This window comes from Lipophrys pholis (genome assembly GCF_963383615.2).
Source record: "Lipophrys pholis genome assembly, chromosome: 18".
NCBI lineage: Eukaryota > Metazoa > Chordata > Actinopteri > Blenniiformes > Blenniidae > Lipophrys > Lipophrys pholis.
In genome coordinates this window covers 12,838,567-12,858,690 of record NC_137646.1, presented here as the reverse complement: position 1 = coordinate 12,858,690, position 20,124 = coordinate 12,838,567, and the positions used below count along the sequence as shown (strand labels likewise).

Here is a 20,124-nt window from a genome sequence, read left to right as displayed (position 1 = left end):
CTGTGAAGCTATGGCTTGTACATAAAAAAAGATTTCATTTCCATAATCACAGCCTTTGCTTGTGTGTATAACTTATACACCTCCAGGGTCACATGCAGTCTGTAGAATTTCTGCCCTTCCTCCATGAAGGGAGGAAAATGAAAATGTAGTAATAAGTGTAGTTCAGGTTTTAAAATCAGCATGTATGTTGCCAGTTCTCAGTCATAACAGTGAGGATGAAATATCTGTGGATGATTTCCATTGATGACTTTTAACATGATCAATTATAGTATATATCATATCAGTACCTGGGTTTGTGGTATTTTTGTGAATTCTATGCTGTATGTCACGGACTCGTGAAGTTTCCCATGCACTTTTGATATTATTATGCTGCATATTGTAGTATATTTACCAGCGTCATGGTAGTTTTGATCAATGGCACAGTCTCTTTGGGAGAACAACGTTATGCTTGACAACATTGTGCTGTGAATTATGGCAAATCTCCATAGCAGTAGAATGTTTTTCACACTACTTTAGTATTACATGCTATGATATGATAACCTTTTATTGGAATTATGACTATTAGATTAAAATATGGAGAAAGTGGGCACACTGATTGGCCAGGTCTGCTGTTTTCCATGATTTGAATGACAGTTGAATGGTATTATGCTGTATGTCACGGCAGTACTATGTTACTACTGTCATTTGTAAGGATACAGGTGAACTACCGTGCACAGCGCAGAATATAATGCACATGCATCATTGGCCTATTGACTGGTAAACATGTGGTTAATTGTGTTCTGAGCCAGGCTGTCACACTAATTTGTTTTGACTTTTGTCAGATAGATTGAAGTGATCCTCGTGCTTGGGGTGGGAGGCAGAGGTTAAACGTGAGTCTGAAAACAATGCGATCATCCCCATAAAAAATGCGAGGATTAGTGTGTTTTCTTCGCAGGGGAGGAGGCCGCTGCGGGTGTGTGTGTGTGTGAGTGCTTGTTGTGATCTCGCCTCTCTGCGTCACGTTGAAACCGCTTTGTACCTGCGTGTCTCACCTGCCTCTCCTTCACAGCGCGAGCAAGTAACGACGAGACGAGGAATAACTGTCGCGCGGCCTTTTACCAAACCGGAAAGGTGACTTTTCTGGTGTGTGTGTGTGTGTGTGTGTGTGTGTGTGTGTGTGTGTGTGTGTGTGTGTGTGTGTGTGTGTGTGTGTGTGTGTGTGTGTGTGTGTGTGTGTGTGTGTGTCAGTCAGAGAGAGAGGGAGGGAGATGGAGGTGTAGCGCAAACAGGTGTATCGCAAACAGGTAAAGCTGCGCCTTCCCTCTATGTTTTTTTTTTTTTTTAATTTTACCAAACATGATGGCGAACTTTTAATCATCCGGGACTAAACCACTCGACATTTCCCCCCCAAGACATTTAATTTATTATCGACATTTTTTTTGAGGGGCCCGGATGGGAGTTTGGATGAGATTTACGCACCATCGGTGGACGATCGTGCAGCACGCGGCATGAGCGCGCACCGTGCGCCTCGCGCCAACTTGTCACTTCTCGGGCTCGTCCGCCGCCTGGAACCGATATAAGTGTTTTTTGTTTATTTTTATATCTGTTCCCGGCGCTGAAATCGTCCCAACTTGCTCAAAGTGAAGAGTGTCTGCTGGGAAGGATGACATCTCTGCTGAGCCGGATCTCTCTGTGTCTCTTTGTCCTGCGGATCTTGGGTAAGATGAGGCTTTTACGCACGTAAAAAGTGTGTGCTTCCACTGTTGCCCCCTCAAGAGAACTTCATTAAAGACTATAAAGCACACAAACGTCTGACTGGAGGCGTAAATATGCAGTCTGAGTGCAGTTTAGTCCAAATTAGAAGAATGTGTCATCCTAGACTGTCATTTTGGGCTTTTGGTTTGCATATATTTAAAGTTGTGTACACTTATGAAGACAGACTTAACCTGGAGCTGGGCAAAACACCTGAGGCAGCCTGACATTTCAGGAAAAACAGGTTACTGTTGATCGGGGAGCTCCTGTCTGCTTCATCAAAGCTGCATGGACCCTTGATTCTGTGTGGAGACTGATGCAACACTAACATCATGTGATGAAAAAAATCTATATATTACAGGCGACTGAGAGTTTTAAAGTCAGGCTGTGGTTATGGTTAGATCAAGGTCTCTAGTAGCTGAGTTTAGTGTATGTACTGAACCCATGAGGGTGTTGGTACACCGCTTCAGTATAAAAACAAAAGTTATTTGGGATCTGGGCTCTCTTAAGAGGTCACCAGAGATCAGAGGAAGGCCAGAGGCTTCGAATAATCCAAAAACATTCAACATTTCATTTTCACTTGCTGGAGAAAACACAGAATAGGTCCACTGTTTGGATCTTATTGTTGTCGCAACAATGTGTGTCCTCCCAGGAAGTCCGGAGATTTCAGTTTTAATGGGAAGGGAAGGTGCATTTGTGGATCTCAGTATGTTGCACCTGAATAAAACTTTCCAGATCCTCTCTCCTCAAGCTAAACAGCTTGTTTGGCTATTGATTCTTATCCCGAGCCTCCTCAACACCATTTTGATGGGTGCAACCCACAGCTTTACAGCTCATGGCCACAAATGTATGCTTGTTACAAATAGCGGCACCATTTTTTTCATGGAATAAACAGGATTCACAATAATATTTAATTCCAAGAAGCACATGAGACAATAACAAAATAAAAACTTTCAGTCTCATATAGAAGCAGAGGATGAGTGTTATTCCAGTAATGCAGCGCAGGCAGATTCCATGCACACACACACACACACACACACACACACACACACACACACACACACACACACACACACACACACACACACACACACACACACACACACACACACACACACACGCTCAATCATGAAAGAAAACATCTGTATTCTGCAGAACAGTCATCAGGTTTGATGGTAAATGTATGAATCAGATCCTAAGATCTTTCCAAGCAGTTTCTCCACAATCAGACACTGGAAAACATCCTGATGTGAATTTGGAATGGCAGATTTCATGTTGTTGTTTCTAACTTGACTTCTCTTTTCCAACGATGTGACTCAGCTCACTTTCAATGACATTTAATTGAGTTACATCCTGGAAAATGAATGTTTTGGCCTCAAATCACAATGCTAATTAATTGTATCGTGTTTTGATCGTGTTTGATAAATATTTGAATAATTGCCATGTTTAGGTCAGGCATCTTCTGCCCGCTCTCAATAGCTTTTCATAAATACTTGCCAATCAAATGCCTTTCTTTCATGGAAAAATGTTGTATCTACTCTTATCTTGTCCTTTGAGGTGGCGAATATGAAACTTAAACCAACCTTTGATAACCTCATGGTGGATAAATATGAAGGGAAAAAAGCCTGGAAAGAAGTACAGCAGAAATATGACACAACTGTGTTTTTTTGATGAGTTTGAGAAACTTGTACAAGTATGTGATACACTGGTAAACTGTCTAATGAGCCAATCGACATCCTGCCTCCATTATGACAATGATATGGCCACAAAGCTCAACATTTCAGATTTTGTTTTGGTAATTTTTGGGAAATTTCTAGATATCTTAAATGAGTTATAGTTGCACAATATGCATGTCAAAACAGGATTATAAACTTTAATTGTTCTGGTTTAATCTCATTGCATACAACACAAACTACAATTTTGGTATAAACAACAAATCTCTGTAATTTTGCAACGTTGTGATGCTTTCATTGTGATCGCAGATGTTTTCTTCCTGTAGACAAATTTCAGTCGTTAGAAGAGGAGAAAATAGACAATTTATGACTAATTTGCTGAAATGATTAATGACTAATTTGCTTTGGTCAAAATGTACAAGTTTCACAATATGAAAGGTCATAATTGTTGCAAAAAACAAACAAAACAAACATCCTCCCACTCATTGAGTAAGAATGATCTACTTTCTAGTCACTCCCAGAAAGATTAACTCTGTGTCTGTTTGACCAGCACACGATTGCATGATTGGACATAAACAACATCTTGAGGTCCTTTTGAGCAAAAGTTAAAGCAACAGCAGGCGATGTTTCCATCCATGAATCCATACTGACGGAGTTTACGAAATCAGTTAGTCTTATGAAATGAATTACTCTTCATATTAACTTCAAACTTTGATCCGCATGTTGAATATTTACAATATCTTGCTTATTTCTATGTGACATGTTTCAGTTTATTGTCCTTTCAGGTTATATTAAACACAGATTACTCATATCTTAAATTGCACAATCAGCATATTTCTCTGTTTCTCCACAGAGGGTGGTGCTAACTTTACGAATTCATTGAGTAACAAAAGTAATTTTACAAACTAACCTATTTTTTTTTTTAATAGCCTCTCTTGAGCTAATGAACAAAGGTTGACATGCTAACATGCTAACCGAGCTATTATCTCACACACTGAGAGTGAAACGTTCACGATTAACTCTAAACTCACACTCATCCTACAGTTACGGCTGAATGCTGGTATTCGTTTGTTTTCACTTTGAAAAATACCAACGTCGCCCGGCTGATTTATCCGCATTAGCGGGAGTTTGTTAATGGGCCTTATTGAAAGGCGCTTGTTTGGAAAGTGAAAGTTGTAGTAATTCACACCCGTAACATTTATCACACATTACATTTCAGAGGATTAGAAGTTTTACCTTGGAATTAATGCATTCGTATCTTATTTCAACTCTGAAAATGCAAAAGCCGTCATGCTAAAGCTACACTTAGCATTTAGCTCAAAACGGCGGCTGACTTTCCGTCTAAAGTTTCTCCAAGCAGGACGATGATCAGACAGGACGAGTGGCAGTGAAAACAGGGCAGCACTGCTGATAATCGCCTGTATTTACTTGATGACAGAGGCAGGTGATTGTACTTCCACCTAGATAAATATGGTTTGTCGTGCTGTGCAATCCCGTCTCATTACTGTTGTGAAACACTGCGATCATTCCTCACCGGGTAAAACTGCTGAAGATAAAACGACATGTAGTCGATGCCAAGATGAAGGATTGAATGATCAACGTGTTATGCTTTGTAAACAACGTTATGTACCACAAAGGGAAGTTTTATTGTGACTGCGTGTCAAGACAAATACCTAACAAGTCTGAGCAAGCTTTTATTTTTCTAACTTCATTTTTAACTATTAATTTCCGATTACAGGAACCGACACCTTCCGTCTGTGTGGTGCGTTTGTGTCGCTGCAGATTATTGCAGATAAGATAAAGTGACACTCTGTGTTTTGTCTGCACCGGACAGATTAGCATCTGTAAGTTGCATGACAGAAGTGTGAAATAAAAAAAATTATAATAAAAAATAGAGAGCCAGAATTCCTCACGTGTGTCATGAGTTTTTGGTTTACACCGAAGAGATGCATCATGACCGAATGAGACCCACAATACCCAGAAACAGCGTAACGACGACCTCGATGCTTTGTGATGCCCCTTTGTGCATGTGCTGGGTCTAGACTCCAAAGCAAATTCTGTACGTTTGCTCATCTCGAGCAACAAGTCGAGCGACATATCTGCACATGTGCTCAGCTCTTCTGACAGACAGCCTGTTTTCACTGTGCTCCTCTTCTGTCCTCACCCTGTGTTTTCAACTCGTACCCAGGCTTCTCCCTGTCAGTGAACTCGGGTCATTTGATCCATGGTGTCATATTTGCTCCTACTTTCTGTTAGCGTTAGTCATGAGGACTAAAATGTTCCATTTCTTTTCAGTTTGTTTCATTTTATTTGAGAAGCCCATCCGTGATGGCTTAAGGAAAATCCTCAGACCTCCTCACAGATATCTGAAGAAGAAGCAGAAGAAGATTCTAGTGTTTTAATGATTTTTCTTTGACATTGAAAATCTAATTCTAAGAAATTCAGATCAGATAAATCTTTCAACCCAGGAAACCTCTAACTTAAAGTACAATTTCTTGTTATCTTTTCTATACTTCCTCTTTATACTATAATAACCACAAAGCTATTTCACTTCTGTGATGAGTCTGTATTAATTTATGGAGCAACGTTTCAGTAAACTTCAGTGTTAAACGTCAGTGGTAATTTGACATCAGCCTCATTGTCTCATGACTGATGTTGACGTCATCTGATCACCTTGAGCAGATCGTCATATGGAGGGAAAATCTGCTTGTCTTGAATATTTTTGGGCATGTTTATGTAGATCATATAAATAGATGACGATATCAAATCATTTTTGGTCTGTCGAGACATGCAGGCAAGCACTTGTCATTTTTTGGAACTTGAACTTTAAATGTAATTAAAACAACCCTCCAATTAAATAAACAAACTTTCTAACTTGTCATGCAAGTTTTGACACTGACGTCAAACAAGTGTTTTTAGAATGCTCACTAAATACTGAATTAACTGCTGTATGTACAGTAGAATGAGTCTATGGTACATTTTCGCCGTTTACTTGGTGGCAAAGGTCGATTCAATAACTTCAGATGTTGGTAAGAATCTCTTTTATCTTTCCCTCTTTGCCCCAAGTGGCAACTTGGTTCTGGTGACAGTTGTCATGACACAAAAGGACAATGACTTTGGTTTGAACTGCGTTGGATTCACTGTTCCCTTTTGGTAAATAACGTTAAATTAGGTAATTAAAAGTTTCTCGACAAGATTGGAAGGTAATATCAAAACCAATAAACAGTAGTCAATCAGAAACTGGACTTAACCCTTTTCATCTGTCCTTCTCTGGTGACAGTGATACAGGGAAACTTTCTCGATCCCCCTCAAGAGGAACCCTTACGCTCTTTAGCTGACGATGAAACGGTCCTGCCTTGCCGCTACAAACCACTGGACTCGAATGTGGTTGTGCAGGTCACCTGGTACAAGGAGCAGTCGGACACCTCTAAGGAGCAGATCATCACGGCGCACCATGTCAATGGACAGACAGGTAGGCCGACACTCTAACTGTATTTCTGCCGACTTCACGGTTTCCTTCCATCCTTTACCACAGCTGAGCTTCTCTTTTCACATCGTACCCTCTCTCACAGGCACATTTCTGTGTTGGTATTTCAAGTTGATTTGTCAGCATCGGCAGACAAGTGTTGGTTTGAGGCTTTGTTCCTCCACTTGCAGAACTTATACAGCTCCAAGGCAAAGACGTCTCAACCTAGCAGGAATGTTAAATGAGCTGAGAGATAGTGACAGTGCAGCTGTGACACTCTGAAAAATAGTGAAAGGCTGGCAGGACTGGTCTTTACACAGTTTATTACTATTTGAGGTCATTTAAGAATTTATTCTAATTGTGAGTGCTTGACATACCGGATGGGACAGAAAGGTAAATGCACAGTTTGCAATGTTATTTCAGGCAAGTGTGCAGGCATGTGCGTTGAAGCAATAGCGACAAAAGCCACCCTGAGGTCTGTTCTGAACTCCCTCAAACTTGATCTCTTGTGTCACATTCTCCCCCCTCCTCTCTCTCTCTCTCTCTCTATCTCGCTCTCTCTCTCTCTCTTTCTGCAGCGTTCGGGTCATGGTCCCGACGTGTGCGCTTCAAAAGCAGCGATCCCACCATGGACTCGTCCCTGGTCATCATGAGCACGGAAGTCTCGGACGAGGGGAAATACTTGTGCCACATCAGCACTTTTCCCTCGGGGAACTTTGACAGAGCGGTGTCACTCATCGTGTGGAGTGAGTCCCTCCCTCCCTGCTCTGCAAACACTGTATTAACAGATTATCTCAGCCGGAAGGGAAACTAATCATATGTTGTCCGTACAACAGTGACAACTGATCTACACTGAGAACTGACAATTGATTAATAATCCTTGTTAAATCAAACATCCAATGCAAACTAAGCCACAACTGATATTACTACAAGTATGATACTGTAGTAAGACGTATAGATACTCATGACGGGGTTTATTAGTCGGTGGTCGGTTGTGTTGTGGTACCTGGGATGTCCATCCATCCATCCATCCATCCATACCTTTGATTATACAATGCAGAATTCCCACTAATGTTGGGTGCAAATGTTTGTAATTGACCTTCATTTTTGAAAATGATTATGTAGGCGAGGCCACACAGTGGATTAGTGGTTAGGGCCGTTGCTTCACAGCAAGAAGGTCCAGGTTCAGATACTAGCTGTGCCTCTCTGTGTGGAGTTTGCATCTTCTCCCCGTGTGTGCGCGGGCTTCCTCCGGGTACTCCGGTTTCCTCCCACAGTTCAAAAACATGCATGTGAAGTTAATGGTGACCTTAAATTGCAGACGTGGGTCGAGTGGCCCACAGGCTGCCAGGTTCCCCTGCCGTTTAACATAACTAGCTTGTGTTTGGATTATGGAATGAAGGCTTCCCGTGTGGAGTTTGCATGCTGTGTGTCGGTTTTCTAAAGGTACGCTAGTTTACTTCCATAGTCCAAGAACATGTGCTCGAGGTTCATTGGTAACTCTAAATCTGTAGCGGACTGGTTCGCCCATAGGCAGTTTCGATTGGCTCGTTTCTGCTCTTTGCACTGATGGGACTCTGCAACGTTTCGCCCCTGCAGCCGTCCCCATCTTCTCCCTGGATCCCGTCATTCTGGTGGAGGGTCAGTCTTACCGGCAGGCCGCGGCGTGCCGCTCCGTGGCCCGCCCGCCCCCCCGCCTCTCCTGGGACACGGACCTGAACGGGCAGTCCATCAACCGCTCGTCGGACAACGGCGCGGTCTCCTCGCTTTACTCCTTGCACCCGCTGAGGAGCATGAACGGCAAGAAGCTGGACTGTCTGGTGTGGCATCCCACGTTCACGAACCCCCGCCGGATCCAGAACAATGTGGTGGTGCACTGTGAGTGGAACGCACAAAATGCACACGCAAAGTAACCCTACTACTACCTTTGACCCGAACATTACTAACTGATTATTCTCCTGAAGGTAATGACAAAGCTCCACTCTCTCTGTTCTGTTTTTCAAGGCCAATGTTAGCGTCTCCACTACAATCTGTCACTATTTCACTGAGCTCCTGTCTGTTGTCGGAGCAGGGGCTCATTGAATCTGAACTTATTTGTTCCACTGATGGCAACATGAAAGATGTCCGATTGTAACAAAGATTAGCGTTAAACCCGTTTCCATGGTAACCACATGTGACACATTAGCAACCTTAAATGAACATTAGCAGGCCAAAGTGAGTGTTGGAAATTGTTTTTTTTTTTTTTCCATAAGACATGACTATAATGTCACTAATTTTGGACGTAACGTGCCAGTAACTGGTTACCATTAAAGTTTTTGAGCTGTTTTTTCTTGTTGGAAGTAGTTAATACATTTGTTTTCCAAAGAAGTGCTAATATCCAGATTATAATGAAACTTTCTTTCACTAACTGACGTAATTTCAGCTAATATCTAGAATATAGAGCATCTTCCTTCTACTGATTTAATTTCACCTAATATCCAGATTATAGAGCATCATCCTCCACTGACTGATGAAACTTCAGCTGAGCTGAATCAGTCTGACAGTTTAGTTGAGGCGTCACGGCAACACTATAATAATAAAAAGTAAACGGGCTCAACTGAGTTACTATATTAAAGGTATCACAACAGTTATTTTACCAAATGACTGGATTTTTCTTTCCGATAGCTGATAGAGTAATCTCATGATTTCCTACATAAACAGATAGTAGCTGTAATAAATGTTCAGTAACATGAACAAAATGGGTAATTGTACATTTTTTCCTGTTATTCTTCTAGTGACTATGTTTTTAGCACTATAGGTAAGACTTGCAGGACTCTTTAACGATTATGATTTTAAGAAATGTTCTCATTTTAATCGATTTCATTCACTTCGATTGCTCCTCTCCTTCTCGTCTTAATAAATCACGTAAATAATCCCCCTCTCTCCCAGACCCTCCGGACGCAGAGGTGTCTGGATACAGCAGCGACTGGTACGTGGGTCTGGAGAACGCCGCCCTGACGTGCGTGAGCGGAGGAAACCCCAAACCACAGAGTTTCACCTGGATCAGGTAGAGAATTGCCGCCGTGCCGCCCTCCTCTCCGGCTGCACCGTCTGGCTCTCGCATGACTAACTGTCTGATGTGTCTGATCACTGTTACTTTTCTGGGAGCTTCTCGAGTGTCTGCACTAGTTATTTGTCCTGTGATTTATCGCGTGCAAATGGAAGGTTGCACTCAGGTCATCCTCAGGACCTGTATTTACTAAATACACACACTTATTACAGCCTTTCTTTATACTGCAGTGCTGCAAAATGCTGTTATTTTTTTAAGTTTTTAAAGCATTGTGCTGCACTTCCTCTGTAGAAAATAACCTTTTTTTTAAGCAAAAGCAACTGAAACTAAAATGAAAACTTGAGCGTGTAAATTTGACTTATTGGGTGTGTGTTTAACTCTACATAAAGACTCATTCTAACATTTGGAAATGGAGAAAACTAAATGTTATTTGTACATCAATTTAAATGTGTTGGAATGTGAACAAATGATCAAAATGTATTTCACAACTTATAGGTGTAGTGAAATTCTCACTTGATGTTAAAAAAGCTTTCACAATCCTGTTGTCTCATTGTAGTGTATTAGAACAGTTTGTCGCATCTTTTCCACATTGTGTAGGAGAAATGCATTACTCATTGGGAAATAGGAGTTGAATTTTGTCTCCGGCAGAGAGAAGCCAAACAAAAAAGGGTTTATGCTATTATCAGACAGACTACGAAAAGCACCTGTCTCAGTAATTACCACAGCTATTTTTGCCTCCAATATTCTCGTATTTCCTGTAATGTCATTCAAAAGGAAACAAAGAGATACCACATAAAGTCTTTAATGTCTCAACAATATGTGCTTTGTCACAAACATACATCAAATCCAGTCAATGCGAGTTCAGTGGATTAATAGAGATAAGTGTTAATTACTCTGAAACAGGAATAATTCAGTGTAAACAAAACTTTAGACAATGCAGGACTCTTAAATGTGAGTTTCAGTTGCACTGGATGCATGTTTGAACTTGAGGAGTCACACGGTGTGATCAGTCTGTTTGTTCAGGAAGGTGCAACTTCAGGCTTTAGCGGTAGAGCGCATGGATGTAAACAGTGCAGGACTTAAAGTGTGTGAAAACATTTGACATTTTATGACGATTTGACATTGCAGATTCACGCTGTGTAAAACTAAAGAGCCACGTGTTTGTTGGCAGTGGATCCCCCGTGTTGCGTATTATTTGTGTGGTGTGTTGTGATCACATGTGGAAACCCTCCTGGATTGACTTGAGGGAGGATCTCCACCCTTTCTGTCTGTGATTCGGCCGCCTCGATGGAAACCCACACAATCAAACCCGGCGTGTGGGAATCTACGCCACACGATGACCGGCTGTAAACCCAGACGAGGGTTTGACTCAGATGCTTCTTATGCTCCAGTCACCTTGTGTTATTTTTTTTCTCTCTCTTTCTCTGGTTCTCTCTCTCTCTCTTGCTCTCTCTCCTTCAATCCGGTTGCGCTAAACTCAGGGCGTGGCGCTGGGTTAGGCTCGGAAAATGCGAGCCAGGCATTAAAAAGTAGGTGGAAGAGGGACAGCTCACCAGAAGTGACAGTTGAGGGAAGGTTTGCACATTTTAAAGGTGCAGGTGAAGCTAAAAGTAAACAAGTGCATGGTAAAGTTCGGGTCAGCTGTGTTGTTTTTGCACATATGATGATGCACCCGTTGCTTGCAATTAGTCATGAGGAACACACCTTGGGAATAAAGCTTTTCAGTGAGTAAGGATTACCAGGCACAGGTCTTGCATACAAACTTTTTTAATGAGGTTTCACGAAGGAAGCCAAGTCAGCAGTCAAAAAGTCTGGTTGCAATCAGTCTGTCCTTACTCATGCACACGCGCACACGCACGCAGCCGCAGCAGTGGGCAAACCTGTTGGCTTTGTCAGTAAATGGCGGCAGGTGAAGTAATAGCTGGTGTCACAGTGTCGTGTTGCAGCTTGCGTCGATCAGGCAGTTTCACACGAGGGAGGGAGGGAGGAGAGAAGCGGGGAAAGAGGGTTAGCTGTAAAAAGAGAGGTGAAGCGGGGTGTGGGGCTGCAGAGCAGGAGAAGGAAGGACAGTGAACATGTGGATTTCTCTGAGATGTTATCGTAATGCGGTGCGTGTGATCAAAACAGGCTGTTCCTCTTTCCTGGAGGTGTGTGGAAGCCTGCTGCGGCCTCTCTCGGCGTTTCAGTGTCAGACTAAGTCTTCTCATCATGACTAAATCAAATGTGCCCCAACGCAACAACAACACTGAGGCAACACCTTTGTGAGTGCTGCTGAAATATTTTTCCCTGACTCACACTGCCAGGAACTGCAGCTCCGATGATCTTTGACATGTAAACGAAGCAAACTCACAACAAAAGCATTTCATCAGAACGGAAACGGACAACTTTGGGCAAAAGACTTTGTTCTTGATATCAAAGGGGCCAAAGTGTGACCGAGCACATTTACCAGGGATGCGGCGATACCACTTTTTTAAAAGAACGAGTACAAGTACGAGTGCTGACCTTTTGCTACTTGCCGATACAGAGCACCAATACGAATACTAATTCATACTCCATACGCAAACTATACACCAAGGTTATGCGTTGTTGAAAACCTCGTCCACACAACCACTGCATTGATGCTACGCACACCAACAACAAACAGCCTTGAAGACTCCAGTATATTATTATTATTATTATAGTATGTATTGCTGCATCTACATTATGCATACCGTAGTGCGTAACATCAAACTACACACTGCGTACAATGCGTATCTTTTATGAGTACTGTGCAGTATCTGACCTGATACTCGATCCTGGTATCAGTGCATCAGAACGAGAGCATGTTTTTTCTGTGTCTTCGAGTTTATACATTTCCTATTTTTCAATCCAGTAACACTCGTATTGTTTTCAGATGTGCTTAAAATCCCAGGCATCCTGCATTTCCTGCATTAACTGTTTAAAAAATAGTGAAAAAGATACAGGACGAGGGGCCCCAAAAGCAAATTTGATCATTTTGTCATATAAATACGGTATAATTAAACCAATTAAAATATAAAGCGTGATATAGTTCAGGCTTACTGGAAATACTAAATTCCAGGATGTCACTAAACAAAATGCAGTTTATTTACCAGCCACAAGTTTAACTAAAGCTGTTCTACTGTTCTTCAGACAATATTCAGCTGATATGTGATCCGTAGTGCATCAGGACATGGGGCAGGGGAGACTGGTCAGACCCACTGAAGGTGGCAGAAAGTCATTAAATAGCACAGTGCAGGAGTTTATCTGTGAATGCACGACAGGCCTGAAGCTGACGGGCCACAGCAACATGTGTCACTTCCTGTCAGCTAAGAACAGGAAACTGAGGCCACAATTCACACAAACTCACCAAAACTGGACGAGTGTGTCTGGAGAAAACATGTGCGTGCACAGGGAAAACGTGAAATAAAATCCATGTAGTTATCTCGAACATTTTGAGAAGTAAATAAAAAAATGTTTAAATATAATCCATAAAACACAGTTGAATTAAATTGCCTTAATTGAATCGAATGAAAAAAGAAAATAAACAAGGAAACCGTGTGAATCTCAATGAGCAAACAGGTTTAAATTAGAAACCATTTGTACTCATTAAAGCCTTTTGAGTAACTGAAAACTTTGCACCACTTGATGTCAACCTGTCTCTGTGTAACCAGACTTTGTCTTGTGTCTCTTCTGTCTGCAGGCTCCATGGCGAGCTGCCCAAAGGCGCCATCGTCCACAATAACGGGACGCTGGTCTTTGGGCGACCTCTGAACCTGTCGGAGGCGGGCACCTACCAGTGTGCAGCCGACAACGGAGTGGGAGTGGGGAAGGCCGACGTGACGGTCAGCTTGAAAGGTTAGCGCAGGACACCTCAGACTAACGCAACCTCATGCAAGTTCATGAAAAAAAAAGTAGCAACATACAGACAGAAGCTCTTATATTCCATAAATACGAGCTGATGATACCGTGAAGTGGTTACCGGGAATGACTTAGTTCATTCCCCCCCCCCCCACACCTCCCTGACACCCACCCAGCGCAGGCAAACCTCACACCAATGATGCATTTACATGACAAAGTTTCAAGTCACAATACCCTGTTTGTTTCAGAAAAATACAACGTTTACACTGCAACTGCAGTTGTTGTCATTGTCGGGGCACAAGTGAGGGATTTGAATGCCAGCTTATTTAGGACTCATTTACATGACAATGTCTCATGTGGAAACAATGTCGGTTTACATAGAAAATGAGAGAAACACTGAAAACGATGTAGTTTTCTCGTTGGGTCACTAGTGGATGTTGTGGGTTTGTTTTCGTAATGAAACCACACACACACACACACGGGTGCAGAGAATAATAGCCTATAAATATTAACAATAGGAGAACAAGGGTAATCGTGTGGATCGACGACGGAGCTGGATTGTTGTTACGGTGAATGTCAACTATAAAATGACCGGGTCGCCAGGAGAATCTGGACTTATGGACCTCAGAGCCTTCCCGTTTCCTCCGCAGAGCCTCCTCAGAAGCAGACAGACATGGAGAGCCTGATGATGATCATCGTTGGGGCCGCGGCCGGCGGCCTGCTCCTCCTCATGCTGGTCGTCATCATCTCCATCACATGCCACCACAAGAACAAGAACAAGCGGCTGATGCGGGAGCTGACTCAGAAGAAGTACGAGAGAGTGTGATGTTTAATTAAGATGGGACGAGATTAAAGTTTTAACGGGCTCCTCGGGGCGGACCGGGCCGCCTCTAATAACACGTAACAGCAGTTAACAAGGCTGGTGTGTGTTAGGGAGGATTAGTGTGAAATCCAGTGTAAGTAGGACGTGTAAAACAACGGCAGAGACCAAAAAGAATATGCGTGAAAATTTAATAAAGCATGCAGAATACGGCATGTAACAGAACGTTCTCCTAATTTCTTCCTACTTGGTCTCTTACAGGGAGCAAATCAGCACGCTCTCCAGACAAGCCTCCTTCAGGAGAATGAACTCCATCAGCACAGACACCAGAGGAGCGGTACGTTTTCTCAATTATTCCTCCCTGTTTGCGCCTGTGAGATCTGACGGTGCCCATCAAAGTCCTCTCAGTGCTGCTCCCAACCCGGCCCACGCTCATGCAGACATTCACTGTGATGAATGCTGAAATTCCCCTCAATCACCAGCGGAGTCAATCACATCAAATGATCTTATCTTTCCCTTTTCAAAGGACGTCCTTCAATAACCACTGATCTCAACTCAATCTGACGTGTTTTTTTGTTTGATTACAGACAGAAGAAAATATCCCTCTGAGGGTGGAGGGCACCCTGAGGACCAGCCTGTCCTCCCTCGGGGTCAGTCTGCATATCTCTCTCTCTCTCTCTCTCTCTCTCTCTCTCTCTCTCTCTCTCTCTCTCTCTCTCTCTCTCTCGTTCACTCATAAATCCATCTACTTTACCAATTTTAAGTTCCGATATACACTGAATATGAGCTAATGCAACTTCACATTAGAATAATAACTATATTATTATAATAAGGATTTCTTGTTAATCTGGTGTATAAATTTGTTTGCTATTATTGTGTAAGTAAAATGTCGATTTATAAAGGGTACATTTTCAATTAAAATTATTATTATTATTATTATTATTATTATTATTATTATTATTATTATTATTATACAATACCTGACTGGATTTTTATTTTTATTTAATCACCTCTTTTCTTTCCCTTTACACAGCATTGTTTTATTGTGTTGTTATTGTTTTTCAATTCAATTCAATTGTATGCCAGTTAATTGTCTTTTATTTAATGCTTTTTTCAATTTAGCATTGATTTTTAAATACATGAAACTGTCAGTGGGGCTACATACATTGGTTTTATGTCATTTTGAGTATTTAAACAGTGGTGATATAAATTATCAAGCTGTGCACAAAAGACTACACAACAATACTTCCTTTTTTTTTTTAAAAATCTATTAAATTCCAATTGAACTCAATTGAGCCATGATTGTTTTCATAGATGAGATCTAATTAAAATGTTTTTAAAATGTGTATTTTAGGATAACTAAATGGATTTCACTGCATTTTTTCCCCGAACATGTCACAGATAATTTGTCATGTTAATTTAAAAAATCTTCATATATACATTTTTTATTTAGTTTAATTGTTTATGTCATTACTTTCCTTTTCTTATTTTTAACATGGGCGTACATATTTCAAATTCTTTATAAATCTGCTTCTGGCATTACAGTTTCCTTGATGAATTAAAAACATTACTTCACTTAATCTTATTTTTTCTAAACAGAGATAATATTATCCAGCGGTCACAAAAATATGCTCCTTTCAAACACAAGTTGATTTCCATGACAAGTCAATGGGCGGCTGTGAGAAGTCTGCAAGGAGACGAGAACCAATCTTTATAATCAATCAGTTGTGTTCGAATGTCTGATCTGTGTTTCAGCAGGAGCAGGCTCAGTGTCGTGACAGCAGATCCACCATCTCAGGTGGGCGGGGAGGAGGAGGAGGAGGTGCCTATGACTACCTGGGCAGACCAGTTTTATACAACAGCTCCCGGAGGGGGAGAGAGAGGCCTCTGGATCGAGAGGAGGAGAACCGCCTCAGAGTGGAGACGTATGTGAGAAACAGCTCCATTTCTTTGGTAAGTGGGCAAGTCCGAGCTTGATGTGACCTGACTGCTTCTCCACATGCTCACCAAACCTCCACATGCTTGCCCCACAATGGCGATGATGGTGCTCATGATGCAATCTGTGGCTCTCTGCAGCAGGAGACGCGTTTCCACCCTCCTCTCACGCCCTCCCCCTTCCCCATGGCGCCGTCGTCGGAGATGGTGAGGCAGCCCAACGGCAGCGCCGTCATCCCGTTGGACGGGGGCTCCCGGCAGGGGAGCATCGCCAGGGCCCACCAGCACCCGCCCGCCAGCTACCCGCCGCCGGTGACGGACGACGAGGACGAGGTGGACGAGGGGCTGGGCGGCCCCGCCAGCCAGGAGCACCACGACGACCAGGACAGCGAGACCAACAGCTCGCAGCTGTCGGAGGCTCTGAGTGCACGCTACCAGCAAAGCAACGGCACCATGAGGCCCAAATCCAGGACCAGCATCTCTGTGGGGGTGCCGCACGCCTCCCTCATCCACAAGGCCCAGATAGTATAACAGCTGGACACGTGACTGCAGTCTGACAACATCTTCAGTGCGTCCCCCCCCCCCCCCCCCCCCCCGATGAGGACAGAGCTTCCTGTGCAGCTAGGACGATGACAACGCTCCTGACATCAAAAAACACGTTTGAAATCAGGAAACGCAAGGCGGCGGGGGCGCCGCTGAATCAGACATCCAGATTGCGACATCTGTGAGTGGAGGGTTCGCTCAGTGTGACACAACACCGTGAGGGATCTGCTCCCAAACACCACCCGGCTCGTCGGTGTGCGGCCACGCCGGCAACACGCATACCTCCATATTGTCTTCCCTCTGTGGGTTCGCCTCAAAGCACTGAGACAGTCTGGATCCGGGAAAAACAAACAGAAAGCATAATGTGTCTTTTTCATATAAAGATCTGTACATATATACAAATGATTTACCTATTTTTTTAATTCTCTCACAGTGTGTTTATACCAGCTATGTATGCTGTGTCGACACTGTCTTACCGGCCTCACGTAATACCTTTCCCACATTTTGCAGCACACTCATTGAAATCTGCATTTTGCCTCCTGAATTAGCTTCTTATTCTAGACAGACACCCCCTTTGGAACCAAGAACTGTTTGCATTTCTTCGGTTTTGAAGATCTAGAAAGGAGACTGTGACCTCGAACTCGACCAATGAAACCAACACAAAGACACACTGAAAATCTCAAACCCAAATTTGATCCTGTTTCAGTAACTTAGTGTCAATGTGCCAACTCTTTATTTGGTGAAATTGCAAAATAAAACCAGTGTTGTAATTAGTTTTAAGGGATACTATTATACTATACTTCTAAAATATGGGTGATTTTGACAATGTGGCTCTGAAATTGTTTATTTTTTCATCTTTGATGGATGTTTTTAATTTGAATTTATTGTAGCTTTAACGAAGATATTGTGACAGTTGCAGGCTGTATATGATGATTTAGATCATTTAGTGTTAAAAAAAACTGAAACTCCAGCCTTCAACCTATATATTTGAAAGATTTGAATACATGGAGCTTTTAAGTATTTTTAAAAAAGATCTAAGTTCAGCTTGCCATAATTTGGCATTTGCATGACTGTGAACCAACAAATGAAAGAGGTGCTGAATACTGTCAAATAATCACTGAGGAAGTTCGACAGCAGGCACAAATAATACAGCATACAGTGAAACCATATCTCCCATCTCACCAACATACAAAAGCAAGAGTTTTCTCTTGAAAACTCCCCCCTCTCCCCCCTCTCCTTCTGGAATTTTCCCCATAACACGTAGAAATACATAAATACAAAAAAAACTGACAAAAATGGGAGAATATTTAAGCTTTTGTGGTTTTATTTAATGTTCTCTACTTGTGTGAATACACCCAGAGACTGTACATTCTTTGTACGTTCTACTTGCTTTGCCCATCCCTCATGAGAAATTCTTCATTTAGTGTCGCAGCTTTTTCAATACTGTTGCAAAACCAGGCATGTTTATGGACTGTTGCTTTTATGATTAATTATTATTATTATATTATGTGTGTTTTTAGTATTTGTGGGTTCTGTTACAAGCCCGGATTTGGGGAACATTGTGCCAAGAATTTTTTTTAATTTTCTTTTATAAATAGCAACTATGAAGTATTATTTTGTTCCTTGTTTTGTGTTTTTGTTTTCAGGCTGTAGATGTTGGGATATAAATGTGGCGAACTGTGCTGTAATTCACCTGCCAACGCCAAAGAAACCAAACTGAAAGCGCAGCTTGACATTTGTGTGCAGGTTGTTTTTGCTGCAGACAGTGCCCCCTGGTGTGTACTTCTGGGAAGTGCATGGACCCCCAATGAGCCTACAAACCACTGAACTATGAAAGACTGGTCCTGGTCACGTGCCCGGATTTCTGTGTATCATAAGGACGCCTGTGTGGGAATCAGTTTTTTTTTTTTTTATGGATGAAAATAAATGTGCATGTTTTTTCTAAGTACATGAAGATGTTTTTCCCCCGACCGTGTAGATACAAGCTCAGATAAGACTCATTAATTGAATTCAAGGTTTTTTTTCTCACCTCACAGTGAAAATGCCTTCAGCTTCATTCCCGGCTTAAAGGCCTAACTGTTTGCATGTTCTCCCTGTGCTTGCATGGGATTTCTCTTAGTAGATAAAAGCACAACAAGCTAAAAATGAGCAAATCAGTCACAAAGTATAGATCCTTCTCATACCAATGTCCCCTCAATATAGATTTTCTATTTATTGTCACCATCCTGTTATTCCATAGAGTTGAGCTGTGACGTGAACAATTTTGGGAAAATGTAATTTTGCAGAAAAGTAAAATCTGTTTAGAAAAGTCAGACAACTTGATGGAAATCTTGTTGACTTCAAAATCACATTTTAACAGAAAATCAAGCCCCCCCAATGTTATTAAAAAGAGATCTTGGCACATGGAACCACATAGAGTCAGGATTTGATTAATACAATTTTAAACATTTAATTTTTAAAGTACTGACCAACGACTCAAAGTCTAAAGCTTTGATGCCACTGTTTTTAAAATCTTTAACCAGTTGAGAGCTTTTAATTTAGTGTGTCGTATTCCTCCTTATGAAATAAAAGATAAGGGAGTTGGCTGTTTTAATATCATTACTTGAAACAAAGTGAATGACATGGATAAATCAGTGTAGAAACACCATCTGCCTTTGATAAAAGTACTGTTCCAAGGATGGTAAGCTTCTTTCATTCCGACTGTCCGTTTAAGCGTTGTGAGAATGTTCTCCTTGTGCATGAATGAATTTTCTCTGATGCACAGTTACACGCCACTCTAAGAGAAAACTCTTCTTCTTTCCCTGCATTTGTGCGTCTCTGACTGGTCGTGAGTCGTCACGGCTCAGTGAGAGAATGAGGCTCCGGAGAAGCAAATCTTTACCATTTCTCTTGTTTCCTCTTTGCCCTGTTGGTTTCTCCCTCGGAAAGTGGGCAGTTTGTGCAGCAGATTAAATGGTCGTCCGGAACAGAGTCCACGCTTCCTTTTGAGGGGCGTCGTCCTCCTCTCAGATGCTTTTTGTACTAAAATGCTCATAGTTCCAAAAAGCTT

General features: G+C 42.0%; 1 protein-coding gene across 2 annotated transcripts; it reads left to right on the top strand.

Moving 5' to 3' along the window:
* The first annotated feature begins 1,225 nt into the window (after nucleotides 1-1,225).
* On the top strand, nucleotides 1,226-19,011 carry LOC308123491 (nectin-4-like). 2 transcript variants are annotated; one of them, XM_080486002.1, is made up of 11 exons: nucleotides 1,226-1,697; nucleotides 6,685-6,876; nucleotides 7,449-7,616; nucleotides 8,470-8,748; nucleotides 9,799-9,916; nucleotides 13,620-13,774; nucleotides 14,428-14,587; nucleotides 14,859-14,934; nucleotides 15,185-15,247; nucleotides 16,353-16,550; nucleotides 16,674-19,011. In XM_080486002.1, the coding sequence occupies exons 1-11, from the start codon at nucleotides 1,643-1,645 to the stop codon at nucleotides 17,061-17,063; spliced, it is 1,854 nt and encodes a 617-aa protein (XP_080342128.1). In that variant the 5' UTR covers nucleotides 1,226-1,642; the 3' UTR covers nucleotides 17,064-19,011. The 2 variants fall into 2 exon arrangements, with proteins under 2 accessions (XP_080342128.1, XP_080342129.1); XM_080486003.1 differs by having other exon boundaries at nucleotides 1,516-1,697; nucleotides 16,356-16,550.
* Nucleotides 19,012-20,124: the final 1,113 nt, after the last annotated feature.